This window comes from Harpia harpyja, chromosome 6, assembly GCF_026419915.1.
Source record: "Harpia harpyja isolate bHarHar1 chromosome 6, bHarHar1 primary haplotype, whole genome shotgun sequence".
Taxonomy (NCBI): Eukaryota; Metazoa; Chordata; class Aves; order Accipitriformes; family Accipitridae; genus Harpia; species Harpia harpyja.
The window spans coordinates 53,662,309-53,685,145 of record NC_068945.1 but is presented as its reverse complement, the minus strand read 5'-3'; the positions used below and the strand labels follow the sequence as shown (position 1 = coordinate 53,685,145).

At 45.3% G+C, this 22,837-nt stretch overlaps 1 protein-coding gene across 1 annotated transcript in view; it reads right to left on the bottom strand.

The window, feature by feature from the left end:
• Positions 1 to 9,737: 9,737 nt before the first annotated feature.
• CELSR1 (cadherin EGF LAG seven-pass G-type receptor 1) overlaps positions 9,738 to 22,837 on the bottom strand; it is a 178,337-nt gene continuing 165,237 nt past the window's right edge. Inside the window, exons 26-35 of the mRNA XM_052790173.1 lie at positions 22,631 to 22,743; positions 21,210 to 21,289; positions 19,795 to 19,921; positions 17,690 to 17,815; positions 17,238 to 17,374; positions 16,626 to 16,729; positions 15,631 to 15,798; positions 14,457 to 14,699; positions 13,886 to 14,150; positions 9,738 to 11,954 (exon numbers count right to left, since the gene is read on the bottom strand). Of these exons, the coding sequence (XP_052646133.1) occupies positions 11,930 to 11,954; positions 13,886 to 14,150; positions 14,457 to 14,699; positions 15,631 to 15,798; positions 16,626 to 16,729; positions 17,238 to 17,374; positions 17,690 to 17,815; positions 19,795 to 19,921; positions 21,210 to 21,289; positions 22,631 to 22,743 (1,388 nt within the window). The 3' untranslated portion in view covers positions 9,738 to 11,929. The remainder of the gene's footprint in view (positions 11,955 to 13,885; positions 14,151 to 14,456; positions 14,700 to 15,630; positions 15,799 to 16,625; positions 16,730 to 17,237; positions 17,375 to 17,689; positions 17,816 to 19,794; positions 19,922 to 21,209; positions 21,290 to 22,630; positions 22,744 to 22,837) is intronic.

The following is a 22,837-nucleotide window of genomic DNA, read 5'->3' as shown; positions in this document are numbered from 1 at the left end:
AAGGCTTCATTCACACTGTGGCAGCTTGGTATTTATGGTCTGGCAGTAAAAGCATTGGCTCTTAGTGTTCACGTCAGCTTGTAGGACTGAAAGAACCTTTCATCCTCCTGCTTCAAAATTAAGTGTTCACGTGCTTTCTCTCTGTAGCTGCAAACTGTGGGGAAAAAAGCTGATGTTTTTATGAAGCCTTTATTTTTCTTTTTAGAATAGATCTATCTTTTCAGCATACTTACAAGCAAAAAAATAACAGTACTTTGGATTCAACATTTAAGTTTATACATATTGCCATTCAGCCCCTGTGGACAAGGCTGAGCCCTCCTTGGGAGCTGGGAGATGATTGTGTGCAGCCACCTGTGCTGACTCATCGCTGCAGTTAATGGGACAGGACCGGAGTGAAAATTCACAGCACAGCCTCTGCTGCCTGGATTTCAGGGTTGTGCCATTTCAGATGTAAAGATACAACTTTCCCTTCCACCTTTATCCCCAAACCAGAATTTTCAAATCTCTTTCTCTTTGTCCAAAAAACCCCTTTCAGCTTGGAGACAGGAAGGTCCAGCGAGGGTCTCTGCTGTCCCTTCTCTACTTGGGAAGGTGTTGGGTTCTACAGCCAGAGGAGGCAGAACAAGGTGGAGGGATCTCTGTGTCACCAAACAGCTCCGAGTCAGGCCACGGCAAGCAAGCAGTACCATCTGCTCTGCAGCAATGCCTTCTTCAAGCTGGATCCCCTCTAGAAGACAGAGCACATAATGTGGAGAGTGCACAGCAAAGTGAGTCTCCTGGGTGCTCTCCCTGAGCTCATGACTCCCTTATCAGTCACATTTGTGGTACTAGCCAACCCCCCCCCCCAAAAGGCTGAGGTTTCACCACAGATGTAAGCCAGTCTCAGTGGGAACTGCCACCAGAGATGAAGCCCTTCCACCTCCTGCCTGCTGGTCCTGATACTAATGAACATTTCAGCTTCTCTGGAAGTCTGGTGAGCTGGAAGCCAGGAAGAAGCTTCTGAAGGCAAGAGGCTTTTCAAGGGAAGAGGACAAATGTGGAAAGCTGATGTGGAGTGAGTCTACGGTGAAAACATTGTATGATGTGGGCTGGGGAGGTTGGAGCCAACTGATCTATCAGTAAGGAGAAGCACAGATCAGAGAAAGTCAGGTTGAAACCGCAGATTTCTCTGAATGCCTTAGATGCTGGTTTCTTTAAATAAATCCAGATTGTCTAATTTCTCCAAGCAAAGAAAGATCAATAGCCCTGACTACTACCAAGGCCAAAAAACCCCCAAACCAGGTAAGCAAACAAAACAGATTTGTTTTCCATGTAAGAAACAGGGAGAAAAATGGATGAGGGGCTAGGTACTGGCCTGAAAAATGTGGGTGTTATGAACATTGTGGAAGCATGCACAGTTGGGAGACAATGATGCCAATAGGTGAAGAGGATGTCCCACTGATGAGGAACATACTTGCAACCATGCAAGTATGATTATTTATGATTAGCATTTTAAAAATGCTTCCTCTGCATTTATGTGTATTTACATGCTTTATGAATTAAACACAGTGAAATTACCTATCATAAATGCGATAATCATCCCGATGTGGAGCGCTCCAATGATGCAGCCAAGTGGTGTGCCATTTCCAGCTTCAGCACCAGGAGGCACCAGGACATCACGTTCATCACTCCCAACCCTGGACGACATTGTTGGGAGGTGGTGGCTATAGGAAGAGCAATTAATGCATCCGTAATTGTGAAGTTTTTCCCTTTTTTTAGCTTTTTGCTGAACCAATACACTGGAAGAATTGTCACTTGGTGGGTTTGCTCAAGGCAGGGGTAAAGCCGCACTGCCATTTCAGCACACTGATGAGCCAACTGAGAAGCAGCAGCCTTTTAAAGCCAAACTCCCATCGGGGCTGGGCAGCGATCATAGTACGAGTCAGGCAGATGACAGCCTGGCAGCAGGGCAAACACATGCTTTTTATTTAGAGTTCAGGTCCTGCCTGTCCTCTGTCCCCTGCACCATGCCGTGCTGGTCATTCGCTTTCGTGGTCACTCTTAAACTTCATCTAGCTCTTGAATGGCTGGAGGTAAAAAGAAAGGGTTTGGGGTTTTTTGAGAACTAGCACCAGATTCTTACACTTATTTGGGTGTGTGAGGGGTCTGATGAACACTAACTTCTGGGTTTAGTTTGCTGAATCTCTAGAATTTTTTTCTTCTCTAAAATGTCTTGCATTTTACTAAATGTATAGCATCAGCTAGAGAAACTTGAGAATGGAAAAAGTCAATGGACTCCTCATTCTATGCAATTTTACAGCATATAGAGTAATTTCTTCAATACAAAAGAGCTTCAGACTCTGAAACTCTGAAAGTTTTAAGGTCCTAGAAACAATGAAATACAGGGGGAGATTCCCTTAATCAGACCCTACCTGGAGAAATAAGATTTTTCCCAGGGGACTGCCCTGCTCCAGACTTTGATAATTCAGTGGCACCATTCCCATTTAGTAGCACCAACTTTAGAGGATGCTCCCAGGAAAACACCAGCCTTGTAATTACAGCACATCAGTTCCTGTGGGGAAAAGCAACAGGAGATCTCCTTCCAGCAAAAAGTTTCATCAAGACTGCTCCGTCCTGGATTTCTCCAGTAGTGCTGTGGAGGCTTATGATGGAAATTCCTCTGGTGCTTTGCATTCCTGCAGGGCTTCTGCATTTGTGTCTCTGGGGTTGCAGTGAGCTGGATGTACTCTGCAAGCGGTGTTGGTGGTAGCTGTCACCCACCAGTTCTGGCTGGCAGATGGGCCATCTGGGTTGTCCTGCCAAACTTCAAGTTGGACTCTTGGACAAATCTCTTTTTCTTCTTTTGCTCTGAGGAAGACCCTAGGTAGGAAAGAGGAGACTCAGAGATGCATAGCATTGACTCGATGGGAGCCAGCTGTTTCATCCCTCTGTGCATACAGTTCTCTTCCGATTTTAATGAAATTTGGTCAGAACAGAGACAAGAGGTTCACCCACATCCTCTGGAGCAAGGAAGAGGCCCCATGTGCTCCTATCCCCTGAGGCAGGTGCTATAGAGATTCCCTCTCTCTGTCTCCCAGTCTGCTGCTTTCTCCAGGGCTGATGAACAGCAGCATGGCAGTAAAATCCTGGGCTGTGTCCACTGCTCACTGCGACGCAGGAGGAGAGACTGAGGAGTTAGAACCAGCAATGTAACATTTCTTCTCTTATTTGAAGGACTTCAGCAAAATTTGCATCTAAAAAAAGGGATTAGTACTAGCACAGATCTCTTTGCCAATCTGTACATCTCAAAGGCTGCGTCCCCAGCCCTGCTGCAGCTCCTGCCCGACCAGAGTCATCATAGAATCACAGAATGGTTTGGGTTGGAAGGGACCTTAAAGGTCATCTAGTTCCAACCCCCCCCCCCTGCCATGGGCAGGGACACCTTCCACTAGACCAGGTTGCTCAAAGCCCCATCCAACCTGGCCTTGAACACTTCCAGGGATGGGGCATCCACAGCCTCTCTGGGCAACCTGTTCCAGTGCCTCACCACCCTCACAGTAAAGAACTTCTCGTGTATATCTAATCTGAATCTACCATCTTTCAGTTTAAAACTGTTACCCCTTGTCCTGTCACTACATGCTCTTGTAAAAAGTCCCTCTCCAGCTTTCTTGTAGGTGGCAAAGCAAACTCAGCCGGTCTGGTATGGCTTCATTATGCTGGATGAGGCTTTGTATAAAATTATAAACATCAAAGAAGGATAGATTATAAACATAAAAAGGATTGGTATACAAAAATGAGATAACAAGATATGAGGCATCTGGTGGATTTAAGATCGATGCTGGATTAAAGGCAGTTTTTATTTTAATCTAATATAGTTACTTAACGTAGGTTTTTCTACCGTTCACAAATTTTTGTCTATCGCTCCTCTCGGGGAGTACATGAAGGACTCTACAGGTTGTGTCACACCAACCAGCCCCATGGCAGAGGAACTCTGTTAGCACATTTGCTATATGTAGTAAAACTGTGTGATCAATTTATTACAAGTTTGAAAGGTTTCAGGCATGGCTTTTAAATTGAAGATCACTTTATTTACTATTAGTACTTACTGCTATTGTAATACCAACAGAAATGAATCAGAATAGCCTACAGTGGTTTTAAATATTAAAGAAGGTTGTTTATGGTATAAGATTTTTACACTGAGCTAGTTTTATACCTAGCTTTTAGGGTGAAGGAGATGATAGCACAAGAAAAATCTCTGTGAACTGATCAGTAGCCAGGTGTTGATCCTTATTTAAGCCACATGGCCATTTCATGGAGCAGAGACTGTTCTCATCTGGTGTGTCTCCTCTGCACTGCAACACAACAGCAGTGCTTGAATTACAGAGAAAGCAGGAGAATTTGCTACTGAGAGGAGAGGATGTGAGACTCATGACTTTTAAGGTGGCTCCCTGCAAGTTACCTCCTTTCTGAATCCAGAGGCTGAGCATCACTGAGAGATCAGAAGGAACAAACACACACTCTCTAAGCACAAAAGGTTGATCCTGGGAGTCAGAGCTGGCAACTCTGCTTGTGTGCTGCTTGCCACAACTACCTAATCCCTTAATTGCAATGGGCATCAGCCGTAACTCATCCCCATAGCTAATGCTGCTGTACTGAGCACCTGCCATGAAAATCCAGCCCAGTGGAGGCAAGGCTCCTCTCCAGCTAGAGAGAGGCAGGTTTAACATGGACAGGGCTTGCAGCAAATCCCAAGGGATGCATGGCATGTATCTGCATTGCCTGCGGAGGCAAGCTAAACGCTCTGAGAGAAACAGGAGCGCTCTGCTGCTGGTCTGCTCCAGCAAGAGGAACCAGTGTCGACAGAAACCTCTTTGGAGTCACCTCGTTTGCGATGGCACTGGCTCTGCCGCGGAACTCTGCCCACAGGGAAGCCATGCATGGGGCAGATGGCTATTTGGGAAAATATACAAGCTGCTTTTGGTTTGTGCTTGGCATAACCTAGATGAGATCAGCCAGGAAAGTGTTTTCCCTTGGACAACCTGGTGGAGAGTAGCCGTGTGTCAGGTGTGCTCTGGTGGCACGGCAGCTTGGTCCTTCCTGACCATCCACCCACTCCCATCGGAGTTTGGCCAATGTTTGGCCAATGTTTCACTAATGTTTGGCCATTTCGTGCCAGCAGAATGAACTGTAACCCCTAACCCTAATCCCTAACCTAACTCTAAGCCAGCAGGGCTTTTCCCTGACCCTTTCCATCCCCCAGACCTGTTCCCTGTGCAGCTGGAATTGAAGGAGTTAACCATTCCAGGCTTTCTCATTTGTTTTATCCAGAAAAATTGAAACATGTACTAAAATGCACCGATTTTTCTCAAAGTCAACGCCTGATTTACTGCTTCACCTGGAAAATTGTTCACTTTGCTGGCTCCCAACTGCAGCTGCTGCTATTTTGTAGTGGATTCAGTGGGATGTTCCTAACCCGAAGGGACTGCGTGGAACTTATCCAGGTGAAAGGGGCATTTATTTCCTTTAAAACCAGGTATTCTTTCCCCTCCTAAAACATGCTGGCCTTTCAGGAGCTGCTTTTATAACTAATGAAATTACTGCTGTAGGTTCTTTTTTTTTTTTAAATCTGATGAGCATGCACTAGAAACGCAGCTGTTTTGATTGAAGAGTGCTCTTATCTCTTTGTACCTTCAGGGTGCTTGCTCCAGCACAGCTATTTTATTGTGTGGCTTGCCATGTGCCATAACCATGTTTGTTGTTTTTTTTTTTTTTCTTTCTGAGTAATTGTGTCATTGCAGAACTTGCCTGTTTGCCTTTCCACTGCAAACCCTCCACTTGGCTTTGGCGAGTGCTCGCTAGCGCTGGGAGTTTTGCTGCTGCTGAGTGATTTTCCAGCAGCCCGGCTGGGACCTGCCTCCTCTCGCCAATGCTGTGCCTGGCTGAGGATGATCTGGTGCTTCGCACGTGGAGCTTGTCTCACCGCTGTGTTTTTCTCACCCTTTTACTCCTGCCACAGCTGCGCAGTGCCAGTGGGCTCTGGGGGGGCTGTGTGGCTGCAGGGGTGAGCACTGGCATGGGCTCTCCCTGATGATGCTCTCCTAAGGTCTTCCCTTGCCCCACCAGCCACGCCTATCACTTGCCCACGCAGAGGGAACAGTGGCTGGGAAGCACCTGCTTGTGGGGGCTTGTGGGGAGACCTGTTCCTTCCTCTGCTTCTCACACAGCAGAACTGGTGCTGGAATCACTCGTACTTTATAAATACTTTCACTGCAATTAAAAACATCATACACAGGGACCCACTGCTTCGGTTGCCCTGTTTATACATGCACAGCACTTCACATGCTCATTATTTCCTCCAGCATGTGAATACCTAACAAAACCACAGACCCAACCCTACGTTCTTCACTTGGAAAGTGTGATACAGGCTTAGCATGTGAACCAGATCATTCGAGATGGACTTCCAAAGAGCTGCTGTCAAATGACTGAAAGGAAGAGATTTTTTTCCTACATGTTAGCCCAAGGGGTTGGTGTTTTTGCAAGCTGTTATATTTGCAGGGGGAAAAAAGAATGCAACCTGTAAGAAACTAATACTGGAAACCACCCAATTGGATACACAGCAACTATTTTAATGAAAGAGAGCGGCAGCACCTGAAAAGCTGGAGCTTTGCGTTCATTTCTATTTCACAAGTGGATCTGATGTAAAATGATGGCTTTGCGAAGATCAGGATAGGCTCCAGAAGCCTTAGGCCATGCTGGGCAGGGAGCGGTCCCACGTTAGGGCAGAAGATGGCCCTGGGACACCCGGTAGCTCTGAGAGAGACAGGGCACCTCTCGACTTAAGCACAGTCCTCTCCGTAAGGGGTGGCTCGGCCCCGCTCCACCTCTGCGGTGTCTCCTGACCCAGCGCAAAAGCTGGGTCTCGCAGCAGCCTCAGCTGCCTTCACAAAGCACCGGTTGAGAGAGACATTGCTCTAGGCCTCTCTTCAAATAAAGAAAATACGCTCAGAGTATGTAATATTTGAGTCTGAAGGAGTGGATACCCTATTCATAGTGGTCTTTGAGCAGAGGGACGGCAGCAGCAGATGCCTGACCAAGACAGAAGGGGAGACACCAGCCCAGTAGAGAGCTCCAGGGGGCTCCTGGGGGCACTTACAAATACTTCTAAGTATTCAGAAGACAATAATGAATTAACACGGTCTCTTTGCAACACACATGTCAGATTAATCTAATTTTCTTCTTTAATACAGTGCCTGGCATGGTGGATAAAGGAGCAGCAGCAGATGGGACGCGTCTTCAGTAAACGGTTTGTTTGACACTGTCCCACGCTGTATTCTCATATGCAAAACACAGTCAGTGTGGGCTGACGTTAATCGGTATGAGGTAGGTGCAAAACTTGCTTGGCAAGAAGAGAAGTTTTACAAGAGCCCCCTTGGGCTTAGTTTTATTTGATATTTTCATTCACAGTTTGAACGATGAAATAAAAGGTAGCTTGTAAAGGCTGCAGATGCTGCCAAAGGACTCCAGGCATCCTCAAGGACAGCACTAAAATCCAAAATGAGTATGAGGAACTGGAGAATGGATCCCAAAATCAAGAAACTAAAATGGAAAATGAATCCAGTGCAAACTGCTACTTACAGGGAGGAAAACTGAGCTGCGTATGTGCAAACAGGAGCATAAAGGCAAGGCAGAAGCTCTGCAGAAGAGGCTGTGGAGCCCAAATGCATCCCAGACTGGCCCTGGCACTGCAGGTGATGCTGGTGTGGATGATGATAACATCTCACCTGGGCTGCTGGGGGATCTCCTTTCTGCGACCCCCCCCCCCCCCCAGACCAGCAGGAGCATCCTCTGCAGCTGAGCTGCGCATCTAAGCATGACATAAGTATATGGACAAACTAACTTGTCATGCTATGAAGTCCTATTACAGGCTATTTGCAGATGTACTGGAATTGTCATTTAGATTTTTAAGAACATTAGACAAATCCCCAGTTATCCCAGGTTGTTGGAGCAGCTGGGCAATGTGATCGCTTGGGTTACTGCAGCCTTATTGTGCCATGATGCTGCCACTGGTCCATCTCTTTGGGAGTCCTTTTTCTTACAATTTGCTTATGCCAAATGTCATTGTAAAGATTAGGACAGGAAAAGGGAATGAAATGGAAATTTTTTTTTTTTTTGGTTGTTGGTAGGCCTACTGCTTGCATTTTGTGGGCTGCTCTGGTCTCTTCTCTCTCTCTGCCATCTCCAGAAAGGCTACATTAGACCTGGGAAGGGGTTGAAGAAGGACAAGAAGGAAGGCTAAAAGGTACAGCAGCATTTCTGTGCAAGGAACAATTACAGAGATCCGAGCTGTTCAGGTAGAAAGAGACAACCCAAGTGCTCTAGGATGGAGCACTTCCTCTTTGACCTGGAGAAGGTGATTGAGAAACGGCTGCTCACTGCCTCTCGTGGTGCAGGCAGCAAAGGTGTTCATCGCAGGGGACGGGAATGAAGCTGAAGACGAGTAAGAATTTTTTCTTGCTGCTTGTGACCAAATCAGGCAACCTACTGCATACCAGAAGTTTGTGTGGGTTCAAAACACAACAGGACACGTTATTGGAGGAAAGAATGGGCTGCTGGAGACAAGCACAACCCCTTCTGCTGGGGAGCCCTGAGCTGCAGCATGCTGGGGGCTGTGGACCCTGCTGGGGCCACCTCGCCATGTCATGTGTGGCTGGCTGATAATCCTCTTTTCCTAAACTTCTGCTGTTGGCCATTACTGGAGACAGGATCACGGGCTGGTCTGTGAATAATTATTTGAATAATAAATAAGCCTCAGCTTATTTATGCTTTTCCACAGTAAAGTGAACTAATACTGGAGAACAAACTCAAGTATTAGTGTTACACCAAAAAATGAACTTGTACAATAAAATTTAGAACAGTTTCCCTTTGGGCTAATTGCTTGGGTTTGTTTAATGGCATGCTTTGGCAGAGCTGTTTGCAAATCGAAGATCCTGTCTTTGATTTTGCCCCTAAATCATGACAGTAACCAGACTCTCTCCCCCTGACCTCACATACTCCCAGTTTATAGCCTAATGTTTAGAAACATTTATGGAAAAGCTGGCCAGATGATACTGAGAAATACTTGTATTTCCAGAAAGCTGGCAGACATGTGCAGGTCACTGCTGTGCCTTGTGAGATGCGTGAACAAAGACTTGCACAACAGCCTGAAAAGTACAGAGTGAGCAAGACCATGGCTTGGCCTCAGTTGGCTTGAGAAAGCCAAGAACATAGCCAAGAACGTCCCAAAAGGTCCTTCTCATTGCAGGCTTTCATGGGCTGGGCTGGCTGCCTCACACCCTTCTAGCTCCTCTCCAGCCTCCTCTTCTAAACCCAGTGCTTTCCTGGCGGTCCGCTTTGCTCCAGTTTAGTGGAGGGTGTTTTTCTTCCATGGACTGTTTTCCCAGGTGTGAGAAATGCCGTGGGTTTGGACCGAAAAGCAATGCATGCGGTGGTACCCTGTGCCAGCAAAGGGCACTGGGGGTGTGCGTGTGTCCTTCCATCCATCCATCCACCCAAAGCAAACTCCCCATGAGATACCACCTAAGGCTGGGAGCACCCCGCAGGGAGCAGTGCTGGCGGCTGATGCTTTACAGCCTGTGCTTCCTCAGCGAGAGTGATGGGTACGTGTACGTCCCTCCTGCTACTTTCTAAACCCCAGGAAATGCCATTTGGAGCCTGAGCATCTGTACTGCACTTAAAATAAACCACCAAAAGAATACAAGTTCAAAAAAAATTTCTTAATTTATTGTAAATTCTTTCATCTGTGCTGCAATTCCAGTGTTCTGCACATTAATAAATATACATTTGTTAAAAAAAAAACAACCTCCAGTGCCTAATCTGCCATAAAGCTTTTAAAAAGTCATAAAAATAGGTTTTAATTTTTTTGCCATTAATACAACTGACCCTCATTTACTGCAACAATTCTGATCAAAATAAAAACTACCTACATCTCACTGGGACAAAATATACATACACAGATGTAAAAACAACTAGTGTGGGTTATACACAATGCCTGAGCACACAGCCAAGTGCCAGACCCTTAAAACATTCAAAACTTTTTTCAGTCAGAAAATGTCACACAGTATGTTGCATAATTTTTAAAGGAACAGCAACCTTCCTCCCTCTCCGCTTCCAAAGGCCTCCCTGATACATTTGAAAATGCATAGGAATATAATGAAACCAAGATTACAGTACATACTATTTCATTTTTTCCTCAACTCCTGCATTTTATTTAGCTTGATTTTCTGTTTTTTTCCCTTTCAACACACACAGTTACACAAATGAAAGCCAAAAGGGCTGCTACAGTGAGCGAGGAGCTCCTGAAAGCCTTGGCAGCGGAGAGCAGGTCATGGCCACACCATTGCTGCCCTTTGAGTCACGTATTCCCACCATGGGGAGCTGCCAGCAGAGCTCTGCCCCATGCTGTTGGATGCAAACTTTTTCACATCTTCTTCTTCCTGTTCCTGTAAACACTGCAGGAAGGTGAAGACAGTGGAGAGGCCACGCTTAACTTTCCTATACTTGTGAAACCAGCATATTTTGTGGGAAACACGAAACTTTAAGCCATCCACGTGCTTTTTGAAACACTGAGAAGGCCAGGGCTTTGTCAAAGGGCTGGGCAGTGAAACCTGGACATCCTTAAAGACTCGTATTTCTGCTTTGATTAGCAATGTGCTGCCTCCAGTGGGAAAGAAATTAACAGCAAAATAAAATACTGCGCCTGAGGCAGAACTTGCCCCACAGGAGGAGGGCCCTCTTCTTGGGACATGCAGAGTGCTGTTTTGTCGCAGAGCCAGACCAAAGTCAAAACCTATCATGCAATGACACCACTTGTTTTCTTGTTCTTGGTAGGGGAAATATTTATTTGACTTCTTCCAGGCAAGGACTGTGTTGAAATCTTAGATAAAGATAAGACTTATTTTTAGTCCTGAAGTTCAGTTGCTGAACATTTCAATGCACTTGGGAGAAGACGTCAAAACACCAAGAAATGAAAAATCAAAACATTTTTTGTGGGTTTTAGAAGAGGTTACGAAAAAAACATACTCTGTCCTTAAAGTGTTCCAAAATCTGTCAACAAAACTTATAGTCATAGATTTTGATGTAATCTTTACTGTATTACTTTGAAAACTGCATTGCATCTTAAGGTGGCTTCCATGCAAACCTCAGTTACCCTATCAAATGCCAAATTCAAGTAAAATTGTGCAATGTTCATATAAAAAATATCAAAACCTCTTTTAATTGATTTCCTATTATCAAATTAAGAAGATCAGTATAAATGTAAAATATACAAAGGAAATTTTTCTTTAGCAACACCATACAAAATATATAAAAGTATCTACATTTTTTATATATATATATAAAGGATTTTTTTTTTTTTAAGACGACGTGTCCATAGAGGGGTGGACAGAGATGCTGGCATAGAAACGAAAGGACACTTGTTGGGATATTCCTCCCTAGAGCCCAGCAAGCTGAAGGGTTCACACTGTAGCCGGATAAAACTCCACAAGAGACGTCTCCTGGTGCTTGTCTTAAGGCTGATGGATTGACTTACTGTATGTCCACTGTGATAATAATGTGTTTTTCCTTGATTCTCCCCAGTAATAAACAACCCCTGTAGCACTGTCCGCACTGCGAGCAGGTATCTGGCCCTCACAGTGCATCCCTGTGGCCATTTCCATGCGTTTTGGCATGGGTTCATGCCGCGCGGAGAGTACCACACAGCAGCCTTATAGCAGGTGCATTCGGGCACTGTGTCTCCGCCACGAGCGGTCAGGAGTCTGCCATAACGTGAAACCATGTGGGAATCAATGCCCACCTTGTCCTCCTCGCTATGCGGCCACTCTGACGAAGTCCGAGGCGGTCCCGCGGTGAGGAGTCCAGAACCACGCAGCAGTGATCACAGTTTCCTGATGGTTCAAATTGAAGTTTCGTTACTGCCTCTGTTAGTGAGAAGAAGTAAGCATGCAGGCTTAGGGTTAAACAGGCACAGGCAAACCACTCCACCCGAAACCACCTAACCCCTTCTAGTAAGGGCTCATGCTCCGTGAATTTACCACGCCTTGCCAATACAACGCTTGCAAGGGGGATGCTGCCCTGGAGGGCAAGACCAGCTGGGTGAAACATTTCCAGGTAGTACACAAGATGCACTCTTTAGAGGAAGCTCTACAGAGGGCTTGTATTTGGCTAACGCTTAGGTGAAGATGCAAGGTTCACACACAAATCTTACAAGCTGTTAGAAACCTGGTATTTCAGACATTCATGCGATCTGCTGTCCAACAGCAGCGTTTTACATTATGCAAAAGGTGTGGAGATAAAACAGTTGCTTAGTACAAACTGGCTAGTTATTCTCCAGTAATGACTGCATTACCTGGTAGCAGCAAGTAGTTATCACTTGTTAAAAACATCTCTGTTTCCTGGCTAACCAGGATATATTTCATCTCCTGGCTACCCAAAGAGGTACTTTTATAGTGAGCTGGGAATGGTCTGTGCACCCAGACAACATGGGTGTCTAAAGCACAGTGGGACAATGTCAGAGTTAAAGCTGGCTGAGAAATTTTCCCTTGGTTTGGAGAAAGAACGATACTATTATTTGTGTTAATAAAAAATGAGTCTATATGCATAAATTGTTTGTGCAGACTTCACATATGGCTATTTTCCTCATTTTAAGTGCAAGAATTGATGTGACAAGTAACAAGGTTTCTGAGAATACCCTTTGGCTGAGAGCTTGCTCAGCCTTTTGTTAATGTTTAATTTAGTTTACAATGGCAAATACGCACACTGATCACCAGGCAGTGGGTGGGAATTGTGCACCTGGTAATTTAGGGTCAGTAGCTTGACATGGCACTTTCTCTACAGCCTTTGGATCTCCTGCCCCAGCAATGGTTTCCCTCTGCCCAATGGACACCCATGCCATGCTCCCCTCAGCCTAGCTCCTTTCCCCACCAAAACACTGGACTTCCTCAGGGGTCCTCTTCGCTGGGGTCTTGCCCCCACCTGCCCTGCTCCCTGCTGGCTGCCAGACACCCACAACAGCTCTTGCCAGTCTTACTGGACGTGCATCAAGAAGTGCTGCTCCATGTTTACCCTCTGCTTCTCCTCCTCCTTCCGTACCTGGTACTGGCCACATTAACTGTACCCCGTTAGTGATAGGTCCCTAATGGCCCCAAACACTCTCCCTGATGCAAAAGGGGAGGACAGGTGAAAAACAGAGGGGAAACCAAATGTTCCCATGGTCCAAGGGGGGTGAAGGTGAGGGGCTGAGGGCACAGAAGCAGGAGCAGGGGGTAGTCCCGAGCAGAGCATCCCTGAGGGCATGCATAGCTCTCAGGACCACAGGTGGGCATTGGTAAGCCGTCCCAGATGCCTGGCAGCATGAGGGAGTGGAAAAAGCCCATCCTTGTTCTGGTGATGTGTGTAGCCAGGGGCTGGGGAAGGCAATGACCTCGGCAGCTCACCAGGCAGGGAGGGGATAGATAATTCATGTGGATGTGGGAGCCCAGTTTGCTGTGACCAGGGGGCACCATGCCAAGCGCAGCAAGTCCCACGGCAAGATGACGGGGCAGAGCTAGGTTGCTCTAGTCCACAGAGTGCCAGTAACACATCAGCTTGCCAAGTCAGAGGATGCCAGGGTGACCGGTAACAGGTGTCTGTCACGGCACCTTGCCCGTGATACCTATTTTGGCCGCCTCCATCAGTGAAACACTGTGGCCTGGGGACATGGTATGGACAAGCCATCAGGACAGTCATGGTGCAGGACTCTGGTCCAGTCACCAGGTGAAATCCTTGCTTACGTGGGAGTTTGGGACTAGAAAGTGGAGGGAGAGACCAGAGCCATGTGAGGTCTGCCAGGGCATCCCAGTGTGGCACTTACTCTGAGTCTGAGGTGTCAGCATGTCCTGTTCCCACTTGGACGTTCATGGCCATGCCGTTGAGCTGGTCTCGAGACTGCTCCCTCCGAGCATTTTTTACTGTCACCCCGGAGTCCGAGGGAGAGCGGACCCCATCATTTGTCCCCAGGGAAGTACTCCTGGATGAGATCGTGGTCTGATTGTAATCTGATAGCTTTTCCCGCAGTCGATTCTTCATATTCTTATCCACCAGTGGGGGAGGGTAGGTGACTTTATTTTTTAAGATGCCTGTTAGGGAAAAGAGGGAATAATGAGAATTTTGAAACGTATCAGTAATTTCCTTTGTCAAGCTGAACACATCCAAGAAGCGACATTTTATATTTCTTAATCAGACTTCTAGTTCGTCACTTTATTTCAAAACCAAAAGATTAGACTTCAGCAACTACCTGCTAGCTTCCCATGGTGTATCTGGTTACACAGGTTGGAGCCATTTGGAAAGTGTTCTTCCCTGATAGAGCTACCATATGAACTAATTAATGCTCATTAACCCCCCAGTCTTCCAGTCCAGCTGTGAGGCAAGGTTGGCTGCACTACCTTTCCTCTGCTCCGGCTGCTGGTTATTCTGGTGGGACAGAGGTCTGTTCTCCTTCTGCTGCCCTTCGTTCTCCTTGTCCTGCGGAGCTTCGTTGCTGTGGTTCACCTGGTTTTCCCTGTGAAGCTCTACGTTGACCTTGGTCTCAACTTTGAGTTTCTGTTTCCCGCTGGGGTCCTCACTGTCGCTGGCCGTTACGCACTCTGTGGGCCAATAGGGTTTCACATGATTGGGAAGGGTATCAACTGCAATGCAAAAAAACACTAGCTCGAAAACCACTTTTGATATGTTTTCTTAACCACTGCCCAGCCAGTCCTGTTCCCTGTGGCTGGGGAGGAGTTGTGTGTCAAACCAGAGCAAACGTTCAGATGATCCTTGCTGGACTGCACTGCCCTCAAGGTGCAGCGAGCCCCCAAAAACACACCTGGTAGGATGGCAGGGTGTCCAAACCCTTCCCAGAGCAAGGTCACTGGCTCCATTACAGAGAAGTGTGAGGCAAACCTGCCCTCTCAACTCTCCAGGGCCAGCGATCCCACCGGCTCCTTGGGGAGGTTGGCTTCTGAAGGGTGAGGGCACCCAAGGCACCTTATGCTGTGCCTATGCAGAGCACCAGCACACAGCCTGGACGTTTGTCAGTCAAAGCTGGCTATCTTTAAGACAAGACGAACTATGCCTAGAAATGCCTGCACCCTGCCACACAGTATTGATATTAATGGCCAGTGATCTCCAACTCTTTAGGTCCAGGATCTACCTCACACCACTAAATCCACATGCCTGTATTGCATGAGGAGAGGCAGGTATTTCTTCCCCCTGCCCTCAAAACAACCAGCTTCTCCCTCCTCTTCTTCTTCCTTCATATGAGACTTTGCTGGCAGGGTAGCACCATTGCCAAGCGCTGTTAGGACCTGCCTGCAAAGCGCACTCTCTGCCTGAGCACCATAAGTTGCAGATTTGCTGAAGCATCCTTTTACTTGTGCTCAGCCACCCCTGTGAACAAGCCTTTGGAAGGAAGAAAGGTCTCTAAGCTGGGGACAACAAGGATCTCTGCAGAAGCAAGGTACAGTGGTAGGGATGCTGTCTCAGCTGTATGGTAGACTGGCAAATTTGTCCCATCTACTCTAAAGCTATTTTATAGAAGGGAATAAATCCACTGCTCTCCCCTCACACTGCTAATACCTTTGGGTGTGCTGTGGATTGGGCCACGTTCATTATTTTTGGAAGTAGATGTGTTCCACTTTTTCTCCGTCTCAAGCCCATCTTCCTCACTGTCCGATGAATGGGAGGAGGCATAAGAGCTGCTGTGTTCATCGAGGGACAGTTCACTGTCAGAGTCTGAATCGTGTTCTACAAATGCGGAAAGGGGAAACAAAGTGATGAGAGCGTGGACAGGAGTTGAACAAATCTGACAAATGCACAAGGAGAAAGAAAAGGCAGGCCTCTGGTTCAGGCCGTGCCAGGGATGAGCTCTTACATCCGTAAGTGTACATAGGATTAATTCACAAGGACTGCAGCGTCCATCTCAGTAATTATGAGAAGCACAACTGCTCAGCTCAGCTAGTGGGCAGGACCTTTTATGTGCATAGGAGGTGCAGAACAGAATGGGGACACTTTTTTCCCTATTCAATATGCAGAACAGTAACTCCATAGGATCTTAATCAACACAACACACAGGCAAACCAAGGTACCTAGAAATATCAAGAATCTGCAAATGCACTTAAAAAACTTAAAAACTGCTACAAGGCAACAAAATTTAACGTCAAGACCCAAATGAAGGGAAATCAGACACAAGACACTTCTGGTTTTCTTGTACAAAACACACTGTAGTAAAGGAGGATATTGCCTCAAGGTCTCAAACGTTAAAAGATCTCCAATTAAAAATCAAGAGCAATAGCACATAATTTGTGAGAAAGAAAGGGGACGCCAGAAACTGTCAACAGCTGTGACAGCTGTCAGATTAAAACTGAACCATCACAAGAAACAGATACATGATATTTCCATTCCAGGATTCCCTAGTAAGGCAGCCATTGCATAGCTCATTATGCCAAGAGCGTAACAAGAATGAGACACGCCAAGTCAGACTAACTATTCTTCCTATTACAGAAGCCTTTGAAAATAGTGCTGAGAAGGAGAAGGTGCACAACTGGGCCAAAACGTTTAGAAATAATTCTTACCATTGGATTTTGATGGATTCCTATGAAAAATGGAGGAATCTGCTTCAGTCTGACCAGCCCTTGCTTGACTTGAGGATCCACTGAGCTTATGAGCAGCCTCATCCCTTTGAGAACAAAAACAGAGGACGACTTTCTTTGTTACTTTACTGTTCTTAACAACAAGGCAGACACGCAGATGAGATTCTTCCAGTCAAACGCAAACAGCTGCAGTGGATACTAGCCAGCCTGTGCTTGACTGTCAATGTGGTCACTTTTACAGCAAGACATAGGTGATCCTAATGTAGCTGTCTGCCTTCGGCCACATGAATCACACTCTGAAAAAGCCTGAAGTTAATAAGCTAAATTGCACTCCTTGAGACACGTCTGAATTTTAACAGGCAAGCAGCATGGCCCATATAGTTAACATAAGTTATGTTAACCACTGCATTGTTGGAACTCCCCACTGAAGATGCATGCAAAAGAAAATGCACGAAAGAAAATGACAGTCACATAAAACAGAACTGTTAAGATATAAAACAAGTAGCATTTGAACCACAACATTTCTGTTTTCCACAAGAGCAATGAAAAGGGAAAGGCAAGCACCTGGAAGCCATGCACCTGCCACCTGATTACCTGAGAATATAAGCAAGGTAGCTATTGTGGCTCTTGGCTGACCTGACGGTGCTTTCTAGGGAGACAGTGGATTCCCCAATAGTTGTGCGATACATATTTGGCTCTTCTATATATGTGTTGTTACAGTTCAGAGATCGCTGAAGAAAAAAAAAAAAGACACAAAGCAATAGTGAATGATCCTACCAAAAGCCCACGTTACCCACAAATGTATTAAGTTATGAAGGAACCAAGTGGTTTTTGATGCTGAGGAGAAGAATTCTCTCCTCTCAAAAGTTTTAATTAAAATAGTAATCAAAAGTTTTGAGAGTAATCTTTGTACATCAGTAATCTTTGTACAAGTCACTGAAAGCGATCAGACAATTCACTTAATTACAGACAAGCCACCTACAAGTTTATTTTAGGTAACTTCTGCCAGCAAAAGGATGTTTTTTTTCCCAGTGTTTTTTCCTTACAGTTAATAATGTAGCTCTTGTTGCAGTGGAATCGTCTGGAAGAGGTTTCTTCCCAGTTAAAGTGTTCTTCAAGTGCTTCCTGACCTCTTTGTTAAATACGCAGTGGAAGAAGAAAATGAACAGCCCCTGGATCGTTTTAGAGAGAGGAAGAATAAGTGTAAATGATTTATTACTGCCAAACTGCAAATATAGATATTAGAGAAGAGCTGTTTTGAAACAACTGCTGAATTCTAGTTCACAGACCATGATTCCAATAGCAATAACTATTTTCTGTCTTTGACTCAAATGGCATTGATTGATCTCCTCGGACTTCTTCATAATTTCCTTCCAAGTTCAAATGCACATAAAAGGCCTGGGAAAATATACACAATGAAGTGTTCCTCCAGGGTTTACAGAGCAGAGCTTGTGGTAGGTGCCACTCTCCCTTGTCATTTGGGAAGAAACTTTCTTCTCAAAATATCCAACAGGGACCTCAATGTCCCACTGGAAGACATGGCAGGGAGTTTCAGGGTTCTACTTGCACTAAGATTTTAGAGCTTTTACACTGACGATGAGACAAAATCAATAGCAGCACATAAAAAATATCATAGCCTTTAGTGAAAACCGCTGGAAATGGGGAACTTGTCTGGTAGGTGTCCTTAATACTGTTGTTGCTAAGAGAACTTTAGAAAGTCTTGTGAGACATGGAGGGATATTGGAGGCAGAGAGGTCCCAACTTTTGCCTCATACGTTCCTTGGTTCAGCAATACCTCCTGGTGGGAAAATCACTAAAATCCCCAGGGCTGGGAAGTTTTTGGCTACCAGGAGCACACATTAACAGCTTTCACTGCAGGCAGGGGGCATGCACGTGTGTGCTGTCAGATTATTTGCTCTGAGGGAATTCATGCAGCTGCCAAATTGTTATCAATTTTGGTTGGAGGTATAGTGTATAGAAGCCAATCACTCATGAAGTTGCAGCTGTACCAACATCACAAGATGCCTGAATTTCATGATTTCAGCCAAAGCAATTGACTTAGAGTAACTTTAAACTTCAAGCTCACTTTCTAAACATTCAATCAAATGCAATCTTAGCTGGCATTAGCACTTTGGGATTATTCATTAATAAAATTCACATAAATGTCTCTTTAAAAATACAAGTTCAAAGAAGGCAATGATGTGAAACGCCACATACCACTGTGCCTCTCTGGGCAAGTTTGGAGAATTCCAGCTGCTGACTTTCCTCCCTCTCATCAGGTTTATATTTAATTTAATTTTGGTTTAGGCTTGTGGAAGCCTGGTTCTACAGCCTGAGCAGGTGTATTTATTTCAGAGCATACCAGTTGCAGTGGCAAAATAACCTTGCTCCAGGCTGGCCTATCTGGTGTGCTTCCAGGGCATGGACAGTCATCTCCAGAGGAGACCCGACAGACTTCTTTTTTTGTTTGGCTGCAATTTGTGGCTGTTGTGCTGCAGCTGACAAGAGTGCCCTGCTAGCACTAGCTGTTTTAATACTGGAGGCACTTGCCATGACAGTTACTGTCATCCTTGGTCACATTCAAATTGTGACCAACATGAAGCTTCATGACTACTTCCATGCCAGGTCTCCTACAAATAACTATTTTCTGCATCTTTAATCAACGAGTGTGTAGGCAACCTACTTAAACCCTAATGCAACGAGTTGTATTTTAAAATCATTACTTCACTCATTTCTTTAAACAGTAACTTAATTTGTGAAAGCCTTGAACTTGGAGCCATCCACTCTGGGTGAAATAAAACAGTCTCTTGTTTGCGGTAGCAACAGAATGACTCTTAACAATGAGCACACAGAAGACAGTAACAAAGATTTTGTCTCCAGAATGATAGAGGTATAATTGCCTACTGTTATTTATCTGTCACAGGTTACAATAGTAGAGCACTTATCTTTAGAATGACTAAAAGTGAGAGATGCAATTACTCACAGTTATGGTTTTGGTGAAAAGAACCCTCTCTTTGAGAAAAGAAAGCAAAAATTGTACTTGACACCTCTCTTCTTCTGAAGTTAGCTCATGTTTAGCAGGTTTTTGGAGGTCTGGGTTCAGCAGCATGCTCCCCAATGACCACCACAGACAAGATGCCATCCAACTTACCTGCAGGCAGCTGAAAATGGCAAAGAGATAGTGAAACGTCATGACGTCGCTGTTCACTGCCATCAGCCCCAGCAGCCATGTGGCACTGATGAGCAGCAAGAGCAGGAATGCCGTTCGCAGCACAGAGCTGTAAAGCAAACACAGATGGGCACTTGCAGTGGGACAGGATACAAGAGAACAGCCCAACTTCTTTGCACAGGTGGTGCTACGTGCCCAACAATTTGGCAACTGGAAAGGCCCTTTGGGAAAATTAGGGCAGTGTTCACCAGCTCCCAGTTCCCAAATCTCTCACTGCACTACTCAATGACTTAGCATATTCAGGTAAAAAAAAGGTGATTTCTTTTCAAGTTCATTTCCAAGGTTTTCTTCAAACAAACCAGGCTGTTTGCCAAGTCCATGCTGTTCAGCCTTGTTGACTCTGAGGAAGACATCTGGGCGGTAAATGGCCACGTCCGTCTCATTTCTGTTTGTCAAGTTCACTCTCACATTCCTTCTCAACATTACAGACCAAGGTTTTGTATTGAGGGCACTCAGGGGAATATTTGTTTGCTTAAAAACATTATTTCCACAGACACTTTCAAAAGATGGCCACAGTTCTAGTGGCAAAAGTTTTGTATTATGAGTAAAATAGGTGCCATTAAGTAGCAATTATACTCCATTTATTTAGGGAGATTTAAAAAAGAAACAAAAAAATTACCCAACAGCCAGGGCTGAATAAATAGCCAGAAGTCACCTTTTGAAATCTCATACAGCTACTTATTTGAAAAAAAAAAGGGCTGTCTTGCAACTAGCTAATCACATTTCAGTTCACAGGTAAATTCTGAGCTTTGGGCAAAACAGACGTTAATGGGAACAGGCTGCCACAGCAGCTCGGGAAGGCGGCAGGTTGCAGCTTGTGATGCTTTCTGCTCGTCCTACTGGGAGCAGGATAGGGGGAGGTTGGCTGGCCCTCTGCACAGGAACCTCAATGGGTCTCTGCCACGACATGGCTGGTAACCCAGGCATTTGTGAGGGGAGACCTTTGTGAGCAATGGGTGAGCACAGGGAGACCCAGAATTACATCTACATGGTCATACCACAGGCAGAGGTGAAGTGAGAGTGTAGTAGGGAGTATGACAAAAGATCTGGAAGGACTGTAATGATACCATCCAGAGACCAGACCTTTCCCTCTCCTCTCACTTCTCGTGCCTACACTTGGTGGTGGTGCAGAGCACTGTGGTGGAGGTTTTACAGAGCCTCCAAGGGAACCCCAGGAATAGGCGCTGGTGAAGCAGCTCCAGTTGCCTCTACCAATGCTAACTGTCTCCTCCAAATATTTTTTTTATTTCCTGCTCCAACACTTGCTTTTAGGCAATTCTGTTTCTTTCTTACTCCTGGCCAGAACTTCTTCTATAGGTTTTTGAACCCAAACTTACATGACTCCAGTTTTTTCAAAGGAACGTTGCCTTCGTCTGCACGATGCTTTCATTGCTAGTATAAAGATGACAATGTTTACCTGAAAGAGAAATTGAAATAACAGCATGGATTCTTTATGTACATTTGTTAGAGCTCAGGTTTCAATGAAAATGCAATTTTTATCCTAAAATGGTTCATGGTGCCAAGAATATTTTTCCTTCAATTTACAGGTCTCTAAGTTCCAAGATTCATCTCGTTTCAAGCCAACATAGTCAGGAACATCCTGGGACTTGATCTGGATGAAACCCAGTAAGATGGCCCTATGCGAAGAGGCTTGAGTGAAAGATAAAAACTCAAGAATGGCTGTTCTTGTACAGACCAGAGTCCACTCAGCCCAGCACCCTGTTTCAGCTGGGCTAAACCAGAATATAAGAATACAATAACAGAGAAAGCATATAGTGATAATTCCTCTGAATACTCCTCGAGACTCCACTGATTTCCACAGCTGGGATGTACTAGGTGGGGTGGTGCATTTGTATTTAATCACTCATAGTGAGTATCAATGCAGAGAATTTGTCTGGTCATTCACTATCCAAAACCGTGCAGAGTTTTACCACCGCCATTGTCCTGTTTCTGGGAGTTTCTAACTTAACTCGCTGTGGAGAAACAATGCAGCTCATCCTGTTTGTTCTGAATCTGCCGTCTCCTGCTACCACTTCTGTTGGAAAAGACACTGAATGGTTGGCTCCACAGTCATTTTCCCCAGACCACCATGCTGTTATAGGCTCCTCCCCCCCCCTTCTCTGCAGCCTTCTTTTCTCTAGGCTGAAGGCTCCTAGTCCACTTAGCTGGTCCTCCAGTGGGGGTTTTTCCATGTCTCTGATGACTCGTGACCACAGTCTACACTGCTTCCAGGTCTACTTCATACTTTGTGAGATGAGGAAACCAGAACTGCCCTTGGTATTCAAGATAGAGTCACACCACGAATATTTATCTTCTGGTGCTCTGTTACTGAGGGAAGCTTTAAGGGAGAAGTTAAACACCAGCCCATTCTTTAAAATTCCTCAAATTTGAATTATTTAATATTCCTTTAGGACTTCTGGATGCAGTGACTTGTTATGGCTTATTTTCTTGATTTATTTAATAAGCTCACCAACCAACCCTTCAAACATAGAACAAAGCAAATGGGAAAAAATAAATAGGTTTCTGGCCATACAGCCATTGCTCCACAAGCAATCTTCGCACTGGTAAGCAGCCCTCTGATTTCCAGGAGCTTAGCTCATGTCTTATCTGTTTAAGCAAAAGAGGCAACCTCAAGTACATTGGCTTCAAATGTAAAGAATACAGTTGCTTTGCATTATGACTACTGTTTGACAAAACAGAAAAGAACAGGTAGCAGTAAGGAAGAGGCAGCTCTGGATGCCACCTCCACCATACTTACAACTACAACAATTACGATGGGCCCAGCGAAACTCCAGATAAGGGTGTCATGAACAGACAACCAGCAGAAATCAGGGTTCCCATAGCCTTGTGGATCCAGACCAACAGCAAGCCCTGGGTCACAAAATGGAGAGAAAGTACATCAGAAAGATGTTGCTGAGATCTTCTACATAACCAGGCACATTTTCAAATCACTGTCTAACAAAAT